General features: G+C 37.8%; 2 protein-coding genes across 2 annotated transcripts; both read right to left on the bottom strand.

Moving 5' to 3' along the window:
- Window positions 1-1,739: 1,739 nt before the first annotated feature.
- On the bottom strand, window positions 1,740-7,687 carry cavin4a (caveolae associated protein 4a). Its single transcript, XM_056479591.1, has 2 exons — window positions 7,200-7,687; window positions 1,740-2,570 (listed from the first exon to the last, which is right to left on the bottom strand). Exons 1-2 carry the CDS (start codon window positions 7,578-7,580, stop codon window positions 1,962-1,964), a joined length of 990 nt encoding a protein of 329 aa, XP_056335566.1. The 5' UTR covers window positions 7,581-7,687; the 3' UTR covers window positions 1,740-1,961.
- A 2,467-nt stretch (window positions 7,688-10,154) lies between these two features.
- On the bottom strand, window positions 10,155-18,454 carry tmeff1a (transmembrane protein with EGF-like and two follistatin-like domains 1a). Its single transcript, XM_056479577.1, has 9 exons — window positions 18,158-18,454; window positions 16,575-16,684; window positions 16,283-16,409; window positions 15,410-15,436; window positions 15,135-15,228; window positions 14,342-14,490; window positions 14,141-14,258; window positions 13,476-13,634; window positions 10,155-13,389 (listed from the first exon to the last, which is right to left on the bottom strand). Exons 1-9 carry the CDS (start codon window positions 18,297-18,299, stop codon window positions 13,305-13,307), a joined length of 1,011 nt encoding a protein of 336 aa, XP_056335552.1. The 5' UTR covers window positions 18,300-18,454; the 3' UTR covers window positions 10,155-13,304.
- Window positions 18,455-20,216: the final 1,762 nt, after the last annotated feature.

Here is a 20,216-nt window from a genome sequence, read left to right as displayed (position 1 = left end):
ACCAAAACAGTACAGTTTATTGTTTTATTTAGAGTAAAACCATTGTAAGGGCATAAAATAAGTAATGTTACCAGAACCAAAAGCCAGAGAGAAAAAAATTAGTTTTTTTTACAAGGTTGAACAGTGGATTTCCTAGATTTTGAAATATTTGATTACAATTTAATGTCTGGTTCATGAAAGACATTTAGTCAGTGTAATCTATGCTTATCTATATATGTTTATTTATTTTTTTGTTGTATACTTTAAATGTGGTTATTTATAATTATATGAAAAAAAAATCTTAAGTCTGTATTGTCTTTGAAATAAGATTTGTCCCCACCAAGGTTGCATTTATTACTGCAAAAAAGTAATATTGAAATATTGAAATTTATAATAACATTTCTCTAGATTGTTTGATGAATGCGAATGTTCAAAATTATAGAATTTCCTATAAATATATTTTTTCATTCACAATAATAAACTCTTTACTGTCACTTTTTGATTAATGTTCTTGCTCAGTATAAAGATAAAACCTAAAAACCTTTACACTTCTGAATCTGAACATGCTTTTCAGGCCCGCAGCCAGGGGGGTTCAAGTGGTTCGAAAGACCCACCCCCCACTGACAAAGGTCCAGAATTTGTCTCTTACATGAGCTCATTTGTCCTACTTTGACCACTCAGCCATCATAATTTATGAAAATAACCCATCAAAGGCTTTAAGACCAAGCTGCATCTGACATAAGTGAATTCATCTTTCGCTGACCTATTCTGCATTTTACAATAAACTTTTATTCTAAATCTTGGACCTTACTCTTGAAAGAAAAATATGACCAATAAAAAGGTGTGATGCACCAAAAGTGGACCATATTAAAGTTAATTATAATAATAATTTGGCTATTGTTGTTTTTCATGAGTTTTTGAATGTACTTTTATTATAAAAGAGGCAAAAAAATCAGCAAGCTCTACATTTTATTATTATTATGTTTTAATTGTTCAATATTCAAATGGCCAAATTCGGGCTAAGGAAAGTTGAATGTGCTGCTGAGTTTGTTATTTGCCTAATAAATGACAATAGGCTTTAGTTTTTAAATGTAAAACTTTAACAGATTTTGTTTTCTAATGATATAAGATGTAATAAACTTGTATTTTTTTCTCTTCATATTTCTTTATTCTAAATTATTAAAAATTGTTTTTACTGTATCAAAAAGTGTGGTAAAGATCCAGCTCAAAATAGTGTTTAAAATGTCACTAAATGTAGTATTTAAACCTTATAATTAAATAGTAAATGAAGCGAATAACTGCAAAAAGGTCCACTTTTTGAGAAAAAAGGAACCACCCCTTCCACCAGGCTGGCTACGAGCCTGCTATATGTATAATTTTATAAATTTGCTCCCATTTTTATTTTCTAAATGGGAAAAGCTGTTTGAACGATGAATTGTATTTAACACATTATTGGACTCTGTTGTCCCTAGATAAACTGTGTAGCAGTGTGTTCCTCGTGTTAGGTTTCTATGTGTTGGGCAGAGCCGCTCAGCTGTTAAGATTAATTCCAAGAGATCTTTTTTTGGCTGATGGGTCAATCTTTCTTTCACTCTGCCCATCTCTGTGTCTATGATGTTGGTGTGAGCATGAACACAAATATTTGGAGATTGAAATGTTCTCAGTCCCTAGCATAACTACAAATGTTTTGGACAGATTCATCTACTCTTTACCTGGTAATCGAGACACAAATGGAAAGTAAAATGGCACACAAGACTGGGCATATTTAGATTTTTTAATACATTTTCACATGTGGTTTTATGGTAACAGAAATTACACAAACACATCTAGTGATTGCACTGTTTATCAGTTTGGCTACCCAACACACACATACTCATACACTCTCACATTTTATGAAAAAAAAAATCTTGTCTTGCTTCCACTTACTCATGACCAACTTTCTCTGCATCTCCCTTCATATCTCCACAGTTTGAGCTGCCTTTTCAGTCTTCATGGATACGAGTTGCTCCTTCCTCTGATACTGGACCCTCCCTTTTGTTTTCGGTAACCACCTCTGTGTAGGTCACTTCTGGGCTGGACTTCCTGCCTTTGGGTGGAGTCACAGCAGGCTCCGCCTCCGCACCCTCCTGGCCCTCGGCGACCGTGCGCTCCTTCTTCAGCTTGATTTTGAAGGATTCCTTAGTGGGCGCTTTCTTCGCGATGTTTTCCTTCAGCCTCTCGCTGCTCTGCTTTATCTTCTCTCTCTGCTCGGGTGGCACGATCTTCTCACCCAAAGTGTTGAATTTAGTTCCAAGCGTCTGGCCTGTCTTACTCAGGCTCTCCTTGGTCTTGCTGAGGTTTTCTCGGGTCTTCTCGCGGGTCTTGTTCATGTTCTCTTTGGAGAACGCAGCCTTTATGTTCTCGATGCCTTTTAACCCGGACTGTTTGAGACGGGCGCCCCGGGACGACTCCGCATCCTCCACCACCATGTACTCTTCATCAGATGATAGGTCAGCAGGGATGTCATACTCATCTGGCTCCACCTCCAACTCAGCAAGCCCTGCTCCCTTAGGAGTCTTGGTTACAGCAACAGAGGGGACTTCTTTTTCACCCTGAGGGGGACAAACAGAAACAAGAGACCATTATTTAAAAGGGTCATGAAAGCCTGGACCAAATTTTCTGAGATTTTTCTTCTATTAATTTTAATTAAGACAATGTTAGAGGGCGGTGCGGTGGCACAGTAGGTAGCGATGTTGTCTCACAGCAAGAAGGTCGCTGGTTCAGTTGGGATTTCTGTGTGGAGTTTGCATGTTCTCCACGTATTTGCGTGGGTTCCTCTGGGTGCTCTGGTTTCCCCCACAGTCCAAAGACATGCGCTGTAGGTGAATTGGGTAAGCTAAATTGTCCGTAGTGTATGTGTGTGTGAATGAGTGTGTATGGGTCTTTCCCGGTGATGGGTTGCAGCTGGAAGGGCATGCGCTGTGTAAAACATATGCTGGATATGTTGCCGGTTCATTCTGCTGTGGCGACCCTAGATTAATAAAGGGACTAAGCCGAAAAGAAAATGACTGAATGAATGAAGACAATGTTAGCATCTGTTAGCTGTAATTGTAAAGAATAACTGGCTAATTTAAGCTTTTCTCTGCTATATCTTCCCTGTTAAAAATCTATATGTGATGGTGTCACTTGTAGCGATGTAGCACATGAATGCGAGTGCTATGAATATGTGTTGGGGTCCAATTATTATTCATGATCTGAGATTCCTATTCTGTGGCAAAAGCTGCTTCTAAAGAATTCGTTCAAACTGTGAGGCTGCACAGTAGTTAGGTGTTCAGGATGGGTTGCTATGCCGATAGTCATACCTGCCAACATTTGTCTCTGAAATTCCAGGAGAACAGGGTGGGGGAGAGGGGGTGGCCAATAGTATTTGGATGTAGCCTTTATGATGCAAGCTGAGATTGCATCCCTCAGCGATGCATTGCTACACAATGCACTTGAATGGAGCGAGTGACGTCACTGTGAGTGGTATGGTTAGGGGTGGGGTTAGGTGAGCCCATTAAAAAGCATTGAATGCAGTTCAGATTGCACCAGGTCTGCATCCAGACTTCTCTTGGGGTGGCTGCGGGGTGGGATGGTGTGAATTGCCTGAATAACACAGTTGAGAACCGGGTTAGTAACTGCAGTGTGGTGTTAGTAAGTGTGCTATGGAATGGGCAGCTACTGCGATTGGATGTTATTCCAAAGTTGGCGAACATAGGGTGTTACAGACTGAACCAAAAAGCTGAGAACTGGGTGCAGGGTGAAATTACAGGAGTTTTCCTGGAGAAATAACAAAATTGGAGGGTGGAGGGAGAGATGGGTCTGAAATACTGAAGACTGTTGGCAGGAATGCCGATAGTGTTGTCAGAAGTACCAACTTCTACAAGTTTATAATGAAATGTATAAAAATGTGACAAAAGCAGCATTTCCCACTTGCATTTGGAGTGCTGATTAGTGGAATGTGATTGGCCATTGTGTTCACATGCTCAACAGATATGGCTGGGATTAGTTTGAATAATCACTGGTTTACAGCAGCACTGTAGCGACACTGTGTTTGAAAGCTGTGTCTATCAGCTGATCGTTAGCAAATTATATGGCATTCAAATGCTGACAGACACTAATTTCAAACGCTCCAGTGCCTGGGGACACTTCTGTCCCTTCAAAGCAGGTATATGTGTGTCTAAATTTTAAAATAAGCAGTGTTTAAATATAAAAATCTAGCCTTTCCTCACGTGTTACATTTTTAGACAGAGTCAGTATGGGCCAATGATGACCATTGCTCTCTCTTCTCTTTCTCTGCTACATCACGCCCACTCCCCTATCTTCTGCTCACATGACCACGCCCATTCAAGTTTCATTTTTCAAAGAAAGTCTGAGGAAGACTTAACCTGAAAAAGGGGTATGCCATAAGCCTTTAAGGGATAGGTAAATGGTCAAATGTAAATGGTAAAAAGGTGGAGTTGAGATCCTGACTCTCGGTGGTCGTTAAAAACCCTAGGATGTCCTTAAAAAAAGAGCAGTGGTTTAACCCCGATATCCTGGCCAAATTTGCCCACTGGCCTCCATCCATCATGGCCTCCTAAACATCCCCATATCATAATTGGCTTCGTCACTCTGTCTCCTCTCCACCTATCAGCTGGTGTGTGGTGTGCGGTCTGGCGCAATATGGCTGTCGTCACATCATCCAGATAAGGAGATTGCCCTCAAAAATGTCCTGAAAAGTGCTATATAAATGTAAGGAATTATTATTATTTACAAGATGGAGAGTTGATTTTTTTCCTAATCTTCATTAAAATATTAAAGATCTTTGGCTCAAACTGTGGTCCTTGGAGATTCATAATTTCCCTGTTAATGGCTACAGTCACTTTAAGAGTCAGAAAAACATACCAGAATTAAAGAAATTTTAAATTATATCATAATTTACTCACCCTTAAGATAACCTAGGTGTTTATGCCTTTTCAAAAGCAGAAACAAAGAGAATTGAGTACTTTTTGGAGCGTCAAAAAACTCAATTTAAGCACCATATACAATTACAAAACTGTCATAGCAGGATATTATTCAACAACTCTGTTCATCTAAAAGAAGAAAGGCATTTACTGTACACCTACGATGGCTTGCGGGTGAGTATAATTACAGTAAAAATGTACATTTTTGGTATTCTTTTAATACATGTGGATTCTGGTGCTACAATGAGATGTGATGAAATAGACGAATTGCCTTTTTGTTATGCCTGTACATGTTTTTTTTTTACTCGTACTTCACATCTGGAAGTTTATGGACCTCAGTTCAGTCCTGAATCAAATATGATTCTTTCTTTCTTAAGAGCTGAAGAGTGAATGTGATCTATCATTTTTTTCACATTTACAGTTCTGGCCATGAAACCATGTTAGCATGAGACATACTGTGGTTTGTCACTTTACACTTCAGTCAGGCAATCCCTTTCAGTAGCAGGGGCTGCTTCTTGGTCTTTACAAGCAAAGTGAGCTAGGTTTTATGTCAGGTTATGTGACACTAACCTTCCCTTGAGGGCAATTTTGAAGTCTTTAAGAATGGATGTCAATGTATACTTATGTATAAACTGCCTATTCAGGGAATAACCTTAACGAATCTCTACAGCTGTGTGAGCAGCTCTATATTAGGACAGCTCAGAATAACCACACAAACACACTCTCCCGCTAACACACACCCCTAATTTAGACTAATTCATTGTCACACATATGCTCTAATTATTTATTTTTCATAATTAAATGTTGCATGATACTGTGAGATGTCAAATAGATACATTTACCAGTGTTCATGCAGTTCAGTTATAAAAATAATCAACCTCGAGCCTCATTTATATCACTCCAGAACCAACTTTTGAAGACTGGAGGCAGCAGATGTTAGTTTAAACAACTCCGTGTCGCAGCAATTCGTTTACATTAATGGTTTGATTTAGTGGCTTATTCATATAAATTCGTACAATATCATTCAAACAATTTAGTATGATTTGTTCATCCCCCAATGATGATTGGGTTAAGGGGTGGGGTTGGGTGCCACGCCTCCATTAAAAAGCATACATTTTCGTAAGACTCAGCTCGTACAAATTCATACGAATTAGCCACTAAACTGACAAAATGTAAAATATTTAAGTTTCATCGTGAGATCAGGTTAGTTTAAAAGGCAGATTTGGGTTTAAGATATAGATTTCTGTAAAATATTATCAATGAAAAAGCATGGACACAGTTATTTTCACAGATATCATTGTTTGAGTTTCCCTCTTAAACACAAACTTTATAGGCAGAGAGTATTGAAGTGAACCACACAACATCGTTTACTCAGTTTAGTGGTATTTGTGCCATCATTTGACACCCAAATAAACATTTCATAACTCATTTTGCACTTGACATGGTGTGATGGTTTCCTTAGGACGAGAAACTGCAAAGAACAACAAAAGTATATGTAGAAGAGAGGATATAAATATCTATGAGACGTCTAATAGACATTTAAACATAGACTTTGTAAATAAAACAAAGCAAAATTTGGGCTATTCATGAAAATCTTTTACATATCTAACAATAGTAGTCATCAAAAGTTATCAAGATGGACAGATTGCACAGATTTTACACGTCATTCCCTCCTGTCTATTTGATGAACAGCATATTTTTGGACGTCTCTTGCTGACAGACCAAATTAAGTCCAAATTAGATATCAAATGTTCTTCATTTGTGTTCATTTTTTTGGAATGGCAACAGATGTTATCCTAAAATATGAATTATCATCAGTTCGGCTCATCTACAACTCTACGCTGATTTGTACTGCTTTTGGAAAATTGCATTGGTCATTATGTAAACGTGCTGCTGCGGAAGTATTTTTTAATTTGCTGTTCCTTCTGCAGTTTTAAGTGGATTGCGATCCCACTCTAATTAGCTTTGTTTAGCAAGTCTAGCTGTAAGAATCTGTAGACATTACCAAGAACACGCAATGTCTAGGATGAAGGCCAAATCTCCTCCCCTGTTTATCTCATTCTGGATGTCTCTTAAATAGGCATATCAAAAAATATCTGTATGTCACTCATCTGTCACACTAAAAGACACATTCAACCCATTCACCTCTAGAAAGGAAATTCTCAAGTGCGCCCCCTGTTGATATGTTTGACAGAACCAGCTTTATAAACGGCACACCCTCAGTGACCAATAACCCACATGTGGATGTGATTTTACCTGATAGATCACAACCCTGAACTTGTTGCGTGTGAGCAGCTCATCCTGCGTAGTTTCCACTTTCTTCACGCGCACGTTCTGTTTCTCCACGCGTGAACGCACTTCTTTAACGTGTGTGCTCACGCGCCGGGCCTTCTGCAGCAGTTTGTCGACGGTCGTCGCTGTGGCCCCGTGGTCACGAGCCAGTTTGAGAAGCTCAGACTGGACAGCGCTGACCGAGCTCTCGAGCTGCTGTTGGCGTTCCTCCATACGCTGTTGGCTCGCCTGGACGCCATCGATGATCGTGGACACGCGCTCCAGCAGAGACAGAATGGACAGGGCTGAAACGGGCTGCCCGGATTCATCCTCAACCCCTAACATGACATCTCCTCTCTTTTCCATCTCTAATTCTCCCTGAAAGTGCAGCCAGAGATGGGTAAAGGGACTCAAACCCACAGTACCAAGAGAAACTGACACTCCTAAAGAGAGACCCCACTGGAATCTGACAAACTCCACCCCTGTTCACACACACACACACAGATATAAATGCATGGATATAAATACAACTGTAAGAGGATCCTGAAACATTTTTGGAAGCTGTATCACAGAAGTGTTGGAAAGCCCCATTAATTCATACATTCCTGCATGGTGTGCATATGTTCGGGTGGCTTTTTGCACATGCATAATGTGTGTCTCTGAAATATCTAAAATGACTGTGGCATTGATGAAGTGCGCAAATGTGTGTGTTTGTGTGATGAGGTGGACTTACTTTTATAAATCTGGCCCCCTGCGGCATACCGTCAACTCAACTGAAGCCAACAGCTGCGGACACACACATACTGACACACACACACACACACACACACACACACACACAGTGTAAACTGACCTTGAAGGTGTTTCACATCAGCGTTTTGACCCTTGACCTCACTTTTGGGCAACCTGACATGCGAAAACTGCATCTCCCAACATGCACTTGGAATCACTGAAAAAAATATACTGATGCGTATTGAGTTCAATGCCACAGAGGAAAGAAACACACTAAAGACAATACATTTTTCATTAAAACTCACTTTATAAACAGATTTGACATGCTACAGTATGCAATATTTCTCATAATATCAAGTTTACAAAGACTGACACACAGATACACATATGATGACCCACTTTACAGGGATTTCAATTGTACGAGGTTTGTGAATTGTGTTATAAACTTCTTTCGGCTTCAGAAGCTAAAAGATTGCACAGTTTTCCCCAGTTTTATTTGAACGATTTTTCTATGTGGGAGAAAGTGACACATTACTGTAGCTAGGGATGTCCAGTTCCAATCCCGTGATAGAAAATCTGGCCCGATTACGCATTTTTAGAATTGATTGGAATTGAACATTACCTTCTGATCAGGACTCGAATACAGTGCATCCGGAAAGTATTCATAGCACTTCACTTTTTCCACATTTTTTATCTTACAGTCTTATTCCAAAATGGATAAAATTTATTTATTTCCTCAAAATTCTACACACAATTCCCCATAATGACAATGTGAAAAAAGATTTTTTGAAATTGCTGCAAATTTATTAAAAATTAAAAACCTAAAAAAATAACATGTATAAAAGTATTCACACCCTATGCCGTAAAGCTGTAAATTAAGCTCAGGTACATTCTGTTTCCACTGATCATTCTTGAGATGTTTAATTGCAGCGTAATTGGAGTTCACCTGTGGTAAATTCAGTTGATTGGACATGGTTTGAAAAGGCATACACCTGTCTAAATAAGGTCCCAGGGTTGACAGTGCATGGCAAAGAACAAACCAAGCATGAAGACAAACGAATTGTCTGTAGACCTCCGAGATAGGATTGTCTCGAGGCACACGGCTGGGGAAGGTTACAGAAAAATTTCTGCTGCTCTGAAAGTTCCAATGAGCACAGTGGCCTCCATCATCCATAAGTGGAAGATGGAAGGCACCACCAGGACTCTTCCTAGAGCTGGCCAACCATCTAGTCTGAGTGATCGGGGGAGAAGGGCCTTAGTCAGGGAGGTGAACAATAACCCGATGGTCAATCTACCTGATCTCCAATGTTCTTCTGTGGAGAGAGGAGAACCTTACAGAAAGACAACCATCTGTGCATCAGGCCTGTATGGTAGAGTGGTCAGACAGAAGCCACTCCCCACCTGGAATTTGCCAAAAGGCATCTGAAGGACTCTCAGACCATAAGAAATTAAATTCTCTGGTCTGATGAGGCTAAAATTGAACTCTTTGGAGTGAATGCCAGGCGTTACGCTTGGAGAAAACCAGGCACCGCTCATCACAAGGCTAATACCATCCCTACAGTGAACCATGGTGGTGGCAGCATCATGCTGTGGGGATGTTTTTCAGCAGCAGGAACTGGAAGACTAGTCAGGATAGAGGGAAAGATGAATGCAGCAATGTACAGAGACATCCTGAATGAAAACCTGCTTCAGGGTGCTCTTGACCTCAGACTGGGGTGATGGTTCATCTTCCAGAAGGACAGTGACCCAAAGCACATCGCCAAAATATCAATGGAGTGGCTTCACAACAAATCGGTGAATGTCTTTGAGTGGCCCAGCCAGAGCCCAGACCTAAATCCTATTAAACATCTCTGGAGAGATCTGAAAATGGCTGTACACTGTCGTTTCCCATTCATCCTGATAGAGCTTGAGAGGTACTGCAAAGAGGAATGGGCAAAAATTCCCAGAGACAGGTGTGCCAAGCTTGAGGCATCATATTCAAAAAGACTTGAGGCTGTAATTGCTGCCGAATGCGCATCAACACAGTATTGAGCAAAGGCTGTGAATACTTATGTACATGCGATTTTTTTTTTCAGGTTTTTTATTTTTAATATATTTTCAAAAATTTCAAAAACTCTTTTTTCAAATTGTCATTATGGGGTATTGAGTGTTGAATTTTGAGGAAATAAATAAATGTAATCTATTTTGCAATAAGGCTGTAACAAAAAAAATGTGGAAAACGTGAAGTGCTATGAATACTTTCCGGATGCACTGTATATATATTCTCATTTTTTAACACATCTAGTTATGCGTTAGACCTCTTTCTTGACTTCACACAGAAACAGCAATGCGTGGGACATGACTTCACTTTGTTGCAGAGATGCTGGCAAAAGTAGAACACAAAAGCAGCTTGAAGCGGAAAGCAAGAGTATGTCTGCAGTCAAGAGGTATTATAAAGTTGATGACGACAACATTGCCATAGCAAACTGTGAGATATGTAAACTAGGGATTGCCTGCCGGGTATTTTAAATTGAGGTGCTATTTGTTTTTATTTTAGATTTTCTTTATATTTACTGTTGCACTAAAGTAAAAAAAGTGAAGAATTTATGTTATTTATTACTTGATTGTTCAAGCTACCCCACAGAAGTGCTCTGTTTGTTAACAGAGTTGTTGAATGTTAAAATAAGATGAATGAAATAAAAAATAAGGAACATCCTGGATCTGTTTCTTCGCTCTTCTTTATTCATTTTTTATGTAATATAGACCATTTCAATGTGGTCATGCTTGTTATCAAACTATTTCATAACTGTAACAAGAGGCAATTCAATCATAACCTAATGTTAAATCAGCTATCATAACATTATTTATCAATATGTGGCTCTTTTTGGATTCGGTATCGGTAGATACTCAAAATCAAATGACTCGGACTTGAGGACAAAAAAAACTGATCGGGACATCCCTAACTGTAGCTGATGTATAAAAATAATTGGAATGATAAAACGTGCAGTTTGCACTACTAAGTAATGTGTTTATGATGATAATTGTCAATGTCAAGCAGCATAATGGATTGCTTTTGTACAGTTAAAATAAATTCAAGCTTCTGACGGCAGAAGCCTTACACAGTCAGGTAAAAATGAGGTACAATGGCCATAATTCTTATTTTCAAAATAAGGTGGATATAAGTTATAGCAGACATAGAACAACATTCTGGCAGGAATAGGCTTTACAAACATTCTCTGACCTTTCACCCCTAGGGTTCACAATTGTAAGTGTGTTACACAGTGTTACTTAATGTCATTTTTGTGCTGCAATGACTTGTACAGGAACACAACCATAACAAACTTTGGACAGTAAAAACAACTATAGTAGAGTTTATGTTGGCTTGGGAAGCCTGATTTTTTGGAAACAGCTTTAGAAGCTACACGTTTGAACTTGGAGTGAAGAAAAACTATTTCTTGCATGTTTTAAAGCACTGCTAGCATAAATTAACATTGTTAGCATGTTTACAAAGTTTAAGCAGAATGCTAGCATCGATTAGCATGTTGTTGCTGTTTTTCTAAATGCTAAAAACACGTGCCATCATGAATTGGAATGTTTATTACATAGCTATACGACTGTAGGAAGTTTTAACATATTGCTAACATGATTTAGTGTTGTTGGAGAGCCTTACCTGAATGATTGAAAGAGTTTTGAGAAAGAAAGAATGAAAGAATAGGCATCTTTTGCTAGCATGATTAAATATGTTAAGCATCCCTTAAATGTTTTAACATATTGTTAGTATGAGTTAGCATGTTGCTGGCATGTTTCTAAAATGTTAGCTAGTTTTTGAACTTGGCATATGTTGGTTTAATATTTTGAGATGTTTAAAAGTTTTGATATCCTCATTGAAACTCTTTTTTTATATAGTTTTGATTGTCTGTTTTTCAGAAACCCACAAGTCTGATCAGTTAGAAAAGATAAAACCTCCTAAACGTCTGACCTGAGTTTAATCATAGCTTGAAAACTAGAAATTCAGTTCCAGAAGGAGAAAATAGTAAATGGTAGATCAGTACACTGGCTCTTGGGCTTCTTGTTTCTTTTCTTTTAATATAATTAAATTTGAAATCTGTTATAAGTTGTCAAGACATTATGACTATCCGGCCGTTGCAGCTGTTTTCTGGACATTTTTGTGCCTGTTTCTCTATGTTGTGAAGGAGATCTGGATGGTTTCTTACTGGCCAAAGTGAGAAAAACACAAATGTATGTATATAAACACCCTAGCATCATGCCAGCATGTTTTACATACCAGACATCACTCATATTTCTATTATTTTTTTCAAGAAAGTACTGTTCTACTTAATGTAAACATTTCACCATGTGGATTTACTGCATTCAGACTACTTAAAATGAGGAGGAAAGATTACCAAAAGCAAAAATGAAAAGGGTAAATGTAAAAAAATGAACATAAAAATTAAAAAAGCTCTCAATAAATAGGGTGGAATAAGGCCACTGAAATACTATAATATTGACTTATAAAACTCTATCTAAATATCTTTTTTTTTAAATAAGCTAAAGGGAATGTGTGTATGTGATGTATGTGCGTAGGTGAATGTGTATGTTTAGTGTACAATACCTGACAAAAGTCTTGTCTTCAATCCTAGTTGTAAGAGCAACAAATAATAACTTCTAGTTGATCATTTGGAAAAGTGGCAGAAGGTAGAATCATATGTTGCACTGCATCCCAATCATCACAAATACTGCAGAAGACCAATTGGAACCCAAATGGACCCAAAATTCTCACAGAAATCAGTCAAGTTTGGTGAAGGAAAAATCATGATTTGTGCTAAAAGTTCCTGAAAGAAAAGAAGGTCAAGGTGCTCAAGGACTGGCCAGCTCACTCACCAGACATGAACACTATTGAGCATGTCTGGGGTAAGATGAAGGATGAAGCATTGTAGATGAATCCAAAGTATCTTGATGAACTCTGGGAGTCCTGCAAGAACGCATTCTTTGCCATTCCAGATGACTTTATTAATAAGTTATTTGAGTCATTGCAGAGATGTAAAGTGTAGTCCTCCAAGCTTATGGGAGTCATACACAACTTTAATTTTATTTCCACTGCACCATGACTTTATATTCTATACTGTACATTATTTCTGACTTTTGTCAAAGTCAGACCTTACTGTTGTAATTAAATAATTAAAAATCAAGGCATGATACTATTTTATTTTGGTAAAATATGCGTCATATAGAGGCCTTGGCCTTTCATATCAACTGATACCAAATGATCAACTAGAAGTTAAGTTATTATTTGTTGTTCCTGGGATTAGGCTTGGATAAACTTGGATTGGCGACAAGGCTTTTGTCAGGTAGTGTATAGTTTGTGCATTTCGGTTTTAGTTATACAATCCTGCGTCCTCCATCTTTGGGAAAGTGTCCCTTATTCTGTTTCTGAAGACGTGCTCGAGGCTTTTTTGGATGAATCCTAAAAGGCAACAGTTTATAGTTATAATAATTATGTTACAATATTAGCGTTTATTTGCATGCTCATGTACACGTGATGAGTTTTACCTTGTGATGCATATTATGATAGCGATGATGATGCTGATCTGTACGGCTGCAATGATCGCAGCAATCAGGATGTACTGAAGCTTCTGTCCATTGGGCACCACGTATAACTCACTGAAGTCTCTTAGCTCACAGTGTGTGCCAGAAAAACCCAGATTACACCTAAATGACAAGACCAAAGGCATCAAACACATACTGTTGGAGTCAGAATTATTACCCCTCCAGAATTATTAGCCTCCTGTAATTTTTTTTTTCCAATTTCTAACACAAAGATTTTTTCAACACATTTCTTTGTTAACAGTACATAATATTTTACAAGATATTTTTCAAGGCTTAACTAGGTTAAATATTTTAACTAGACGGGTTAGGGTAATTAGGCAAGTTATTGTATAATGATGGTTTGTTCTGTAGACAATTAAAAAAATATATTGCTTAATATTACTAATAAAATTTACCTTAAATGGTTTTTAAAAAATTAAAAGCTGCTTTTATTCTTGCCAAAATAAAACAAATAAGACTTTCTCCAGAAGAAAAAAGGAATAATGTGAAAAAAACCTTGCTCTGATATACATCATTTGAGAAATATTCGAAAAAGAAATCCACAGGAGGGCTAATAATTTTAACGTCTAATATACAAGCAATGCATTTGTGTGTATGTTGGGTTATACCTGCACGTTGCCAGATCATTTTTCATCTCACAGGTTCCATGCACACATGAGCTACTGTTGATTTCCGGACAAGGCATCGCTCTGCCAACATTGGCTCCGCCCACTAGCACAGCTGAACCTATAGGATAAATTAAACAGTGAATAATGCCGCCTTTGCATTTAGCATGGTAAAGATTTGTCTAATGCGGGATTTGTGTTTACCTGAACACTGTCCAAGGTGTCGCACATTAATCTGAGCTTGTTTCAGGCAGGAAGCTTCTCTGACCTGACATGGATTACTGTAAGACTGTCCATCTGATCCACACACTGGGTTCAGATTGTAGCCACCGCAGTCTATATTACACACACACCTTGTAGAGCAAAAAACATGACTGATACGATTGCCTCAAATAAAGGTTTGCGAGATGAAAAGCTAATAAATGATAAAGGTGTGAGAAAACAGAAAACTTCTGCATAATTTCCAGTTTCAAAAGCTTGAAAATGAAGAATTTAAAGATATATTTTAGCACTGTAGCTTTAATACATTTCTTATTATGATTTTTTAACTGTACAGTACAACTGTAATTTGCGGTAATTAGATAATCAATAATTAGTAATCAATGATTAGATTTTAGGATGTTAATGTATGAAAATAAATCATTAAATAAATGTATTATTCCTGTGTAGTGTACAATTATATATTTTTACAACCAAATATATTTTAATTAATTAGATTTAACTACTACTAATAGTATAAGTGGTAATGTGAATGTGTCCGTTATCATTTATTAATGAAATATTAACTTAATGGTTAGTGATAAATATGTTATGCTATTATTATTGATATTACTATTATTATTTCCTGTTAATTTTAAGGTGGATACATACAAACAAACTAATGTGCCATTAATTAATTTAAGGGTTTGGCTAACAAACATTTAAGAACCCCTGCTTTGTCATACAAAGTCGTACAATACACACACACATGCACACATACAAGTACACATTGACTCACCAAATGCCTTCAGAGTCTTCATCACACTCTGCCCCAAACCTGCAGCTGGAACACCTGGAGTATGTGCTGGGCTCCAGGCCTGAGCTCTCCAGATCTGCACACAAACAGACACACATGGTTCACATAAAGTCCAATATTGCTTGGAAAATTGCATATCATTGCTGCTTGGGTGTCCTACAAGTCACAATCAAACTTTTATTTTTCTTTACGTTGATTGATGTAAATAATCAAATATAAGAAAAAAAAGGAGGGTGTAACATGGCTGTAGAACACACCTGTATCTCCAGATGCAGATTCAGCATCTGAAGGAAAAAAGGACAAACATGCAAAACGTCATGTCTGATAAAAGACTTTAGAAATATTAAACACACAATTGCAATTAATTATGTAGGCATAACATGAACAACAAACACCTTCATGAGTTTGTGTGTGGGGTGAGTACAATGACACTAAACTTCATAGACGTGTGTGTGTGTACAGATATTTAAAGCAAAGACTCACTGTGGAACTCTCTTCCACACTCCAATGCATCAATAATATTTCCAGGTTTCTTCTTAAAACTCACTTATTCTCTAATTGTTACAAGCATTACATTTTGTAGATGTAATTTCTGTTTGTTTTGTTTCTGTTCTGTTTGTCTCTAACTGTTGTTAAGCGTGATTGAGCACTGGAAAGGTGCTATATAACATAAACTTTTTATTATTGTTATTATTAAAAAGGTTATTTATTATTAAAAAGGTTTCATGTAGTGAAAACTTTGAATAACCATTTTTACATACTGTGAAGAACAGTTTCATAACCTAATAAAATGCCCTTTTCCTCTGTAACCTTTTGTGGAATGAAAAACTTTCAAGGATGTTAAGGGTCCTTCATAAAATCATTGATGCCAATAAAGAACCTTTATTAAGAGTGTATTTTATTAACACTTTTAATCCCAATTTTTTCTTGCAAGTTGAAATTAAACATTTTATTCCTTTGACCTTGCTAAAACAAACTTCAAACCTCCTTTGTTATTATGTTATAAACTATTAAAAGGGTTGACTATGAATTTCTTGCCCAAAGTCAACAACAGCACTTTTAGAGCTTCCAGATATAAGAAACACTTATTATATTATATTACAATTTTATTAGCAAGTGTTTTGACTAACCGGGACAGTGTCCTTCTGTAATTATGGTGATTGGGCTCTGCTGTTCACAGGCTGCTTGTCTTAAGAAACATTCACTGTGGTATGTGTCTCCATCAGAGCCACAAACTGGATCAAACATTCGTGGACACTGAAACAAACAGGACAAAACAAGCACCTCAATATTCAAAGCAGCATGATGAGAGCATTAGGTTACAGGCAGTGATAATAATATGAGCATCAAATGCTGTAATAAGCAGTATATTAGTATATTCATATTATGCAGAGATTACTGCAGCAGGACAAACAAACAAACCTGAAACTGGCAAAGACACTCCAGGTGTGATCCGTTGTCTCTGCAGATTCCTCCGAAAACACAACTAGATTCATTACACACATGAAGGCCACTTTTGCTCTCGGACAGACCTAAAAGACAAGTCACTTTTATTTTTATAGCACTTTATATAAGACTCACAGTTTGGTACTGTGGTAAAAATTAAAGCAAAATTCTTAAAAACTCTTTTTTCAAATAAGATTTAGATTAAGATTAAGTGAAAAAAATGTCTCACAATGTTCACAATACATAAATGTCTATAGAAGTTGCATAAGTTTTCATTTAAAAAGACTTCTTGACTAGGTCGCACGATGGCGCGGTGGGTAGCGATGTCACCTCACAGCAAGAAGGTCACTGGTTCGAGCCTCAGCTAGGTCAGTTGGCATTTCTGTGTGGAGTTTGCATGTTCTCCCCGTGTTATCGTGGATTTCCTCCAGGTGCATAGATGAATTGGGTGAGCCAAATTGTCCGTAGTGTTTGAGTGTGAATGAGAGTGTATGGGTGTTTCCCAGTGATGGGTTGCAGCTGGAAGAGCATCCGCTGCTGGATAAGTTGGCAGTTTATTCCACTGTGGCGACCACATATTAATAAATGGACTAAGCCGAAAAAGAAAATGAATGAATGGACCTCTTGACTACTATAAAACACAGATGTAACTTATAGTTCCCTCTGATCATGTTGCAGCAAAATAAATTTTTGTTCTAAAGCAAAAAACTTGTGATTCTCAAAAAAAGTTGAAAAATTAAGTCTAAAAAGAAGGTTTTAAATTAAAATAAGAACAAATAACTAAGGCTGCATGGTGGCGCAGGGGTTAGCAGGGGTTGTTCTCCCTGTGTTCACGTGGGTTTCCTCTGGGTGCTCCAGACATGCGCTATAGGTGAATTGGGTGAGCTAAATTGTCCATAGTGTATGTGTTGAATGAGAGTGTATGGATGTTTCCCAGTGATGGGTTGCAGCTGTGTAAAACATATGCTGGATAAGTTCGCGGTTCATTCTGCTGTTGCGACCCCTGATTAATAAAGGGACTAAGCCGAAAAGAAAATTAATGAATGAATGAACAAATAACTAACAGATATGCAGAACAAGACAGGATTATGAATATATCTGTTTTATATAAAGTATTTATAAAAGGATATTTGGCAGATTTTAGCTGGTGCATCACAGGTCAGACTGGTTTGTTGACTGATTTTGCAGAGGTTTTAGATACTATTTGACTATTTAAACTATTTACATCTTCATGGGTTTAAAATATGTGATTTTTCCTGTACTGCATTTTTATAAATTGTAGGAAATCCATTTTTGGACCGTTTATAATACAAGTCTGCAGGTTTTATTATAATTAGCTACAATTATTGTTGTTTTATTCTTCTAATCGGACAACACTGACTTATCATTTTAATGGTAAAACCTGCCTAAACAGAGACAGCAAATTCCACTATTATTTCGTTAGTAAAATGATAATAGCATTAAGTACCTACATTAAAGAATTGGACTCAGTGGTTATTAATGGACTGTAAACAAAAGCACCTGCCAAAATAAATACTATCGCGTGTGTGTGCGCGCACCTTCGCATCCGTGTTCACCGTGTGTCGAGCAGTCGGTGTCCGTGTCGGTCATCAGGGCCCCGGGAACCCGCAGGAGCACCAGCAGCCCGAGCACCGCGACACAACACCGGGCCGCCGCAGCGCTCAAGCCCGCGGACATCATGCGCCTCAATACGGAGAATCCCCGCGACCGATGAGCCAAACGAGGCGGAGCTGCTCGTGCACATGAAAGCTGAAGCTGCTCTTAAAGAGGCTCATTCATTTCTTCGTGTCACCGGCCGAGCTGAATGAAGCGGTGACCGGACACCGACACCTCCAACCGCAACATCACGGCAGCTACAATTATCAGAGACCGTCTCAGTTTCCTTCACTTCAGTAAATGCGCGGTAACAGACAAATAAATCAAACGCAGAGAGATCATACAACTTCACGTAAAACCTAATGGGAATTTTTTGAAAATACCCCTTCACTCTAAATTTCAAAGGAAAAGATTTACAGTAACAATATAATTTACTGTTTCCATTAAATCCAATTTTATATCAAGCTTCTTTAGAAAAGCAAATAATACTTTTCTTGTGCATGTATATTATCTTTATAGGCTAATTAGTGCCTTTATATTTTGGAAGGGGTGCCTTGAGATCATCTATAGGGTTATTTGTGATTCATGAATCAAAAAGATTTGAACTTTTCAGAAATAATGAGTAGTCTACTGTTAGTCTACATTTTCATATCCCATAAAGTGCCACAAACCTCAAATAAGATGTAAGACTCCCATCCTAAAACGCAAAATGTGTTTTGTAAAGATACAAATCATACATGAAATAGGCTAAGCTAATATAAACGGGTCTAAAATTATTTTGAACACATGCATTCATTCATTTTCTTTTCGGCTTAGTCCTTTTATTAATCAGGGGTTGCCACAGCAGAATGAACCACCAACTTATCCAGAATATGTTTTACGCAGCGGATGCCCTTCCAGCTGCAACCCATCACTGGGAAACACCCATTCACACAAATACTCTACGGTCAATTTTAGCTTACCCAATTCACCTATAGCACATGTCTTTACTGTGGGGGAAACCGGAGCACCCGGAGGAAACCCACGCCAACACAGGGAGAACATGCAAACCCCACACAGAAATGCCAACTGGCCCAGCCGGCGCTCGAACCAGTGACTTTCTTGCTGTGAGGCGATTGTGCTACCCACTGCGCCACCGTCGGCCCATTAGCAACCTACTGCATTACTGTCCTAAAAAGACAGTTCATATGATAGTTAAATGCTGTGCAATTTACAAAAAACTTTAAGTTATTATTAATTTACTTTTTATATAGCTATTTATTTTAATCACATTTTTATCATTTGGATTGTGGTGTGGTGGCTCGGTGGTTAGCATTGTCGCGCTTACAGCAAAAAAGTCATTGGTTCGAGCCCAGGCAGGGTCAGTTGGCGTATTTGAGTAGAGTTTTCATGTTCTCCCTTTGTTTGCGTGGGTTTCCTCCGGGTGCTCCGGTTTCCCCCACAGTTCAAAGATATGAGTTTTAGGTGAATTGGGTGAGCTAAATTGTCCATAGTGTATGTGTGTGAATGAGAGTGTATGAGTGTTTCCCTGTACTGGGTTGCAGCTGGAAGGGCATCCAGTGTGTGAAACATATGCTGGATAAGTTGGCGGTTCATTCTGTTGTGCCGATCCCTGATGAATAAAGGGACTAAGCCAAAGGATAATGAATTACTTTTTGTTTGAATCTTTTTTTTTTAAATGCAAATTTTATACTTATTATTTTTGGGGGGATAATCACTTATCTTAATCTTATTTATCATATTTTTGCATAAAATTACCATTATTATTATTAATGATTATTATAATTTATATTTTATATAAATCCAAAGTAAATTCATGCAATTTGTTTGCTTATTTTACATGTGTTTGCTTTTTTATCAATAATATTCTTGATAATTTGTTTAAATGTTTTTTATTACATTTTTTTTTTTTTATATTTTATACTTTTTATTTATTGTTTGGGTGGTGCAGTGGGTAGCACTGTTGCCTCACAGCAAGATGGTCCCTGGTTTGAGCCTTGG

This window comes from Danio aesculapii, chromosome 2 (genome assembly GCF_903798145.1).
Source record: "Danio aesculapii chromosome 2, fDanAes4.1, whole genome shotgun sequence".
Lineage (NCBI taxonomy): Eukaryota > Metazoa > Chordata > Actinopteri > Cypriniformes > Danionidae > Danio > Danio aesculapii.
Note: the sequence above shows the minus strand (reverse complement) of the source record. Positions and strands in the feature narration are given on the sequence as shown.

Coding starts and splice junctions, on each gene's coding strand:
- cavin4a (XM_056479591.1), bottom strand. CDS start 7,580: ATGGAAAAGAGAGGAGATGTCATGTTAGGGGTTGAGGATGAATCCGGG. Junction 2,571..7,199: donor TCAGGGTTGTGATCTATCAG/GTAAAATCACAT, acceptor TGTCCCCCTCAG/GGTGAAAAAGAAGTCCCCTC.
- tmeff1a (XM_056479577.1), bottom strand. CDS start 18,299: ATGATGTCCGCGGGCTTGAGCGCTGCGGCGGCCCGGTGTTGTGTCGCG. Junction 15,437..16,282: donor TACAGAAGGACACTGTCCCG/GTTAGTCAAAAC, acceptor TTTTTCCTTCAG/ATGCTGAATCTGCATCTGGA. Junction 13,635..14,140: donor AATGATCTGGCAACGTGCAG/GTATAACCCAAC, acceptor CTTGTCATTTAG/GTGTAATCTGGGTTTTTCTG.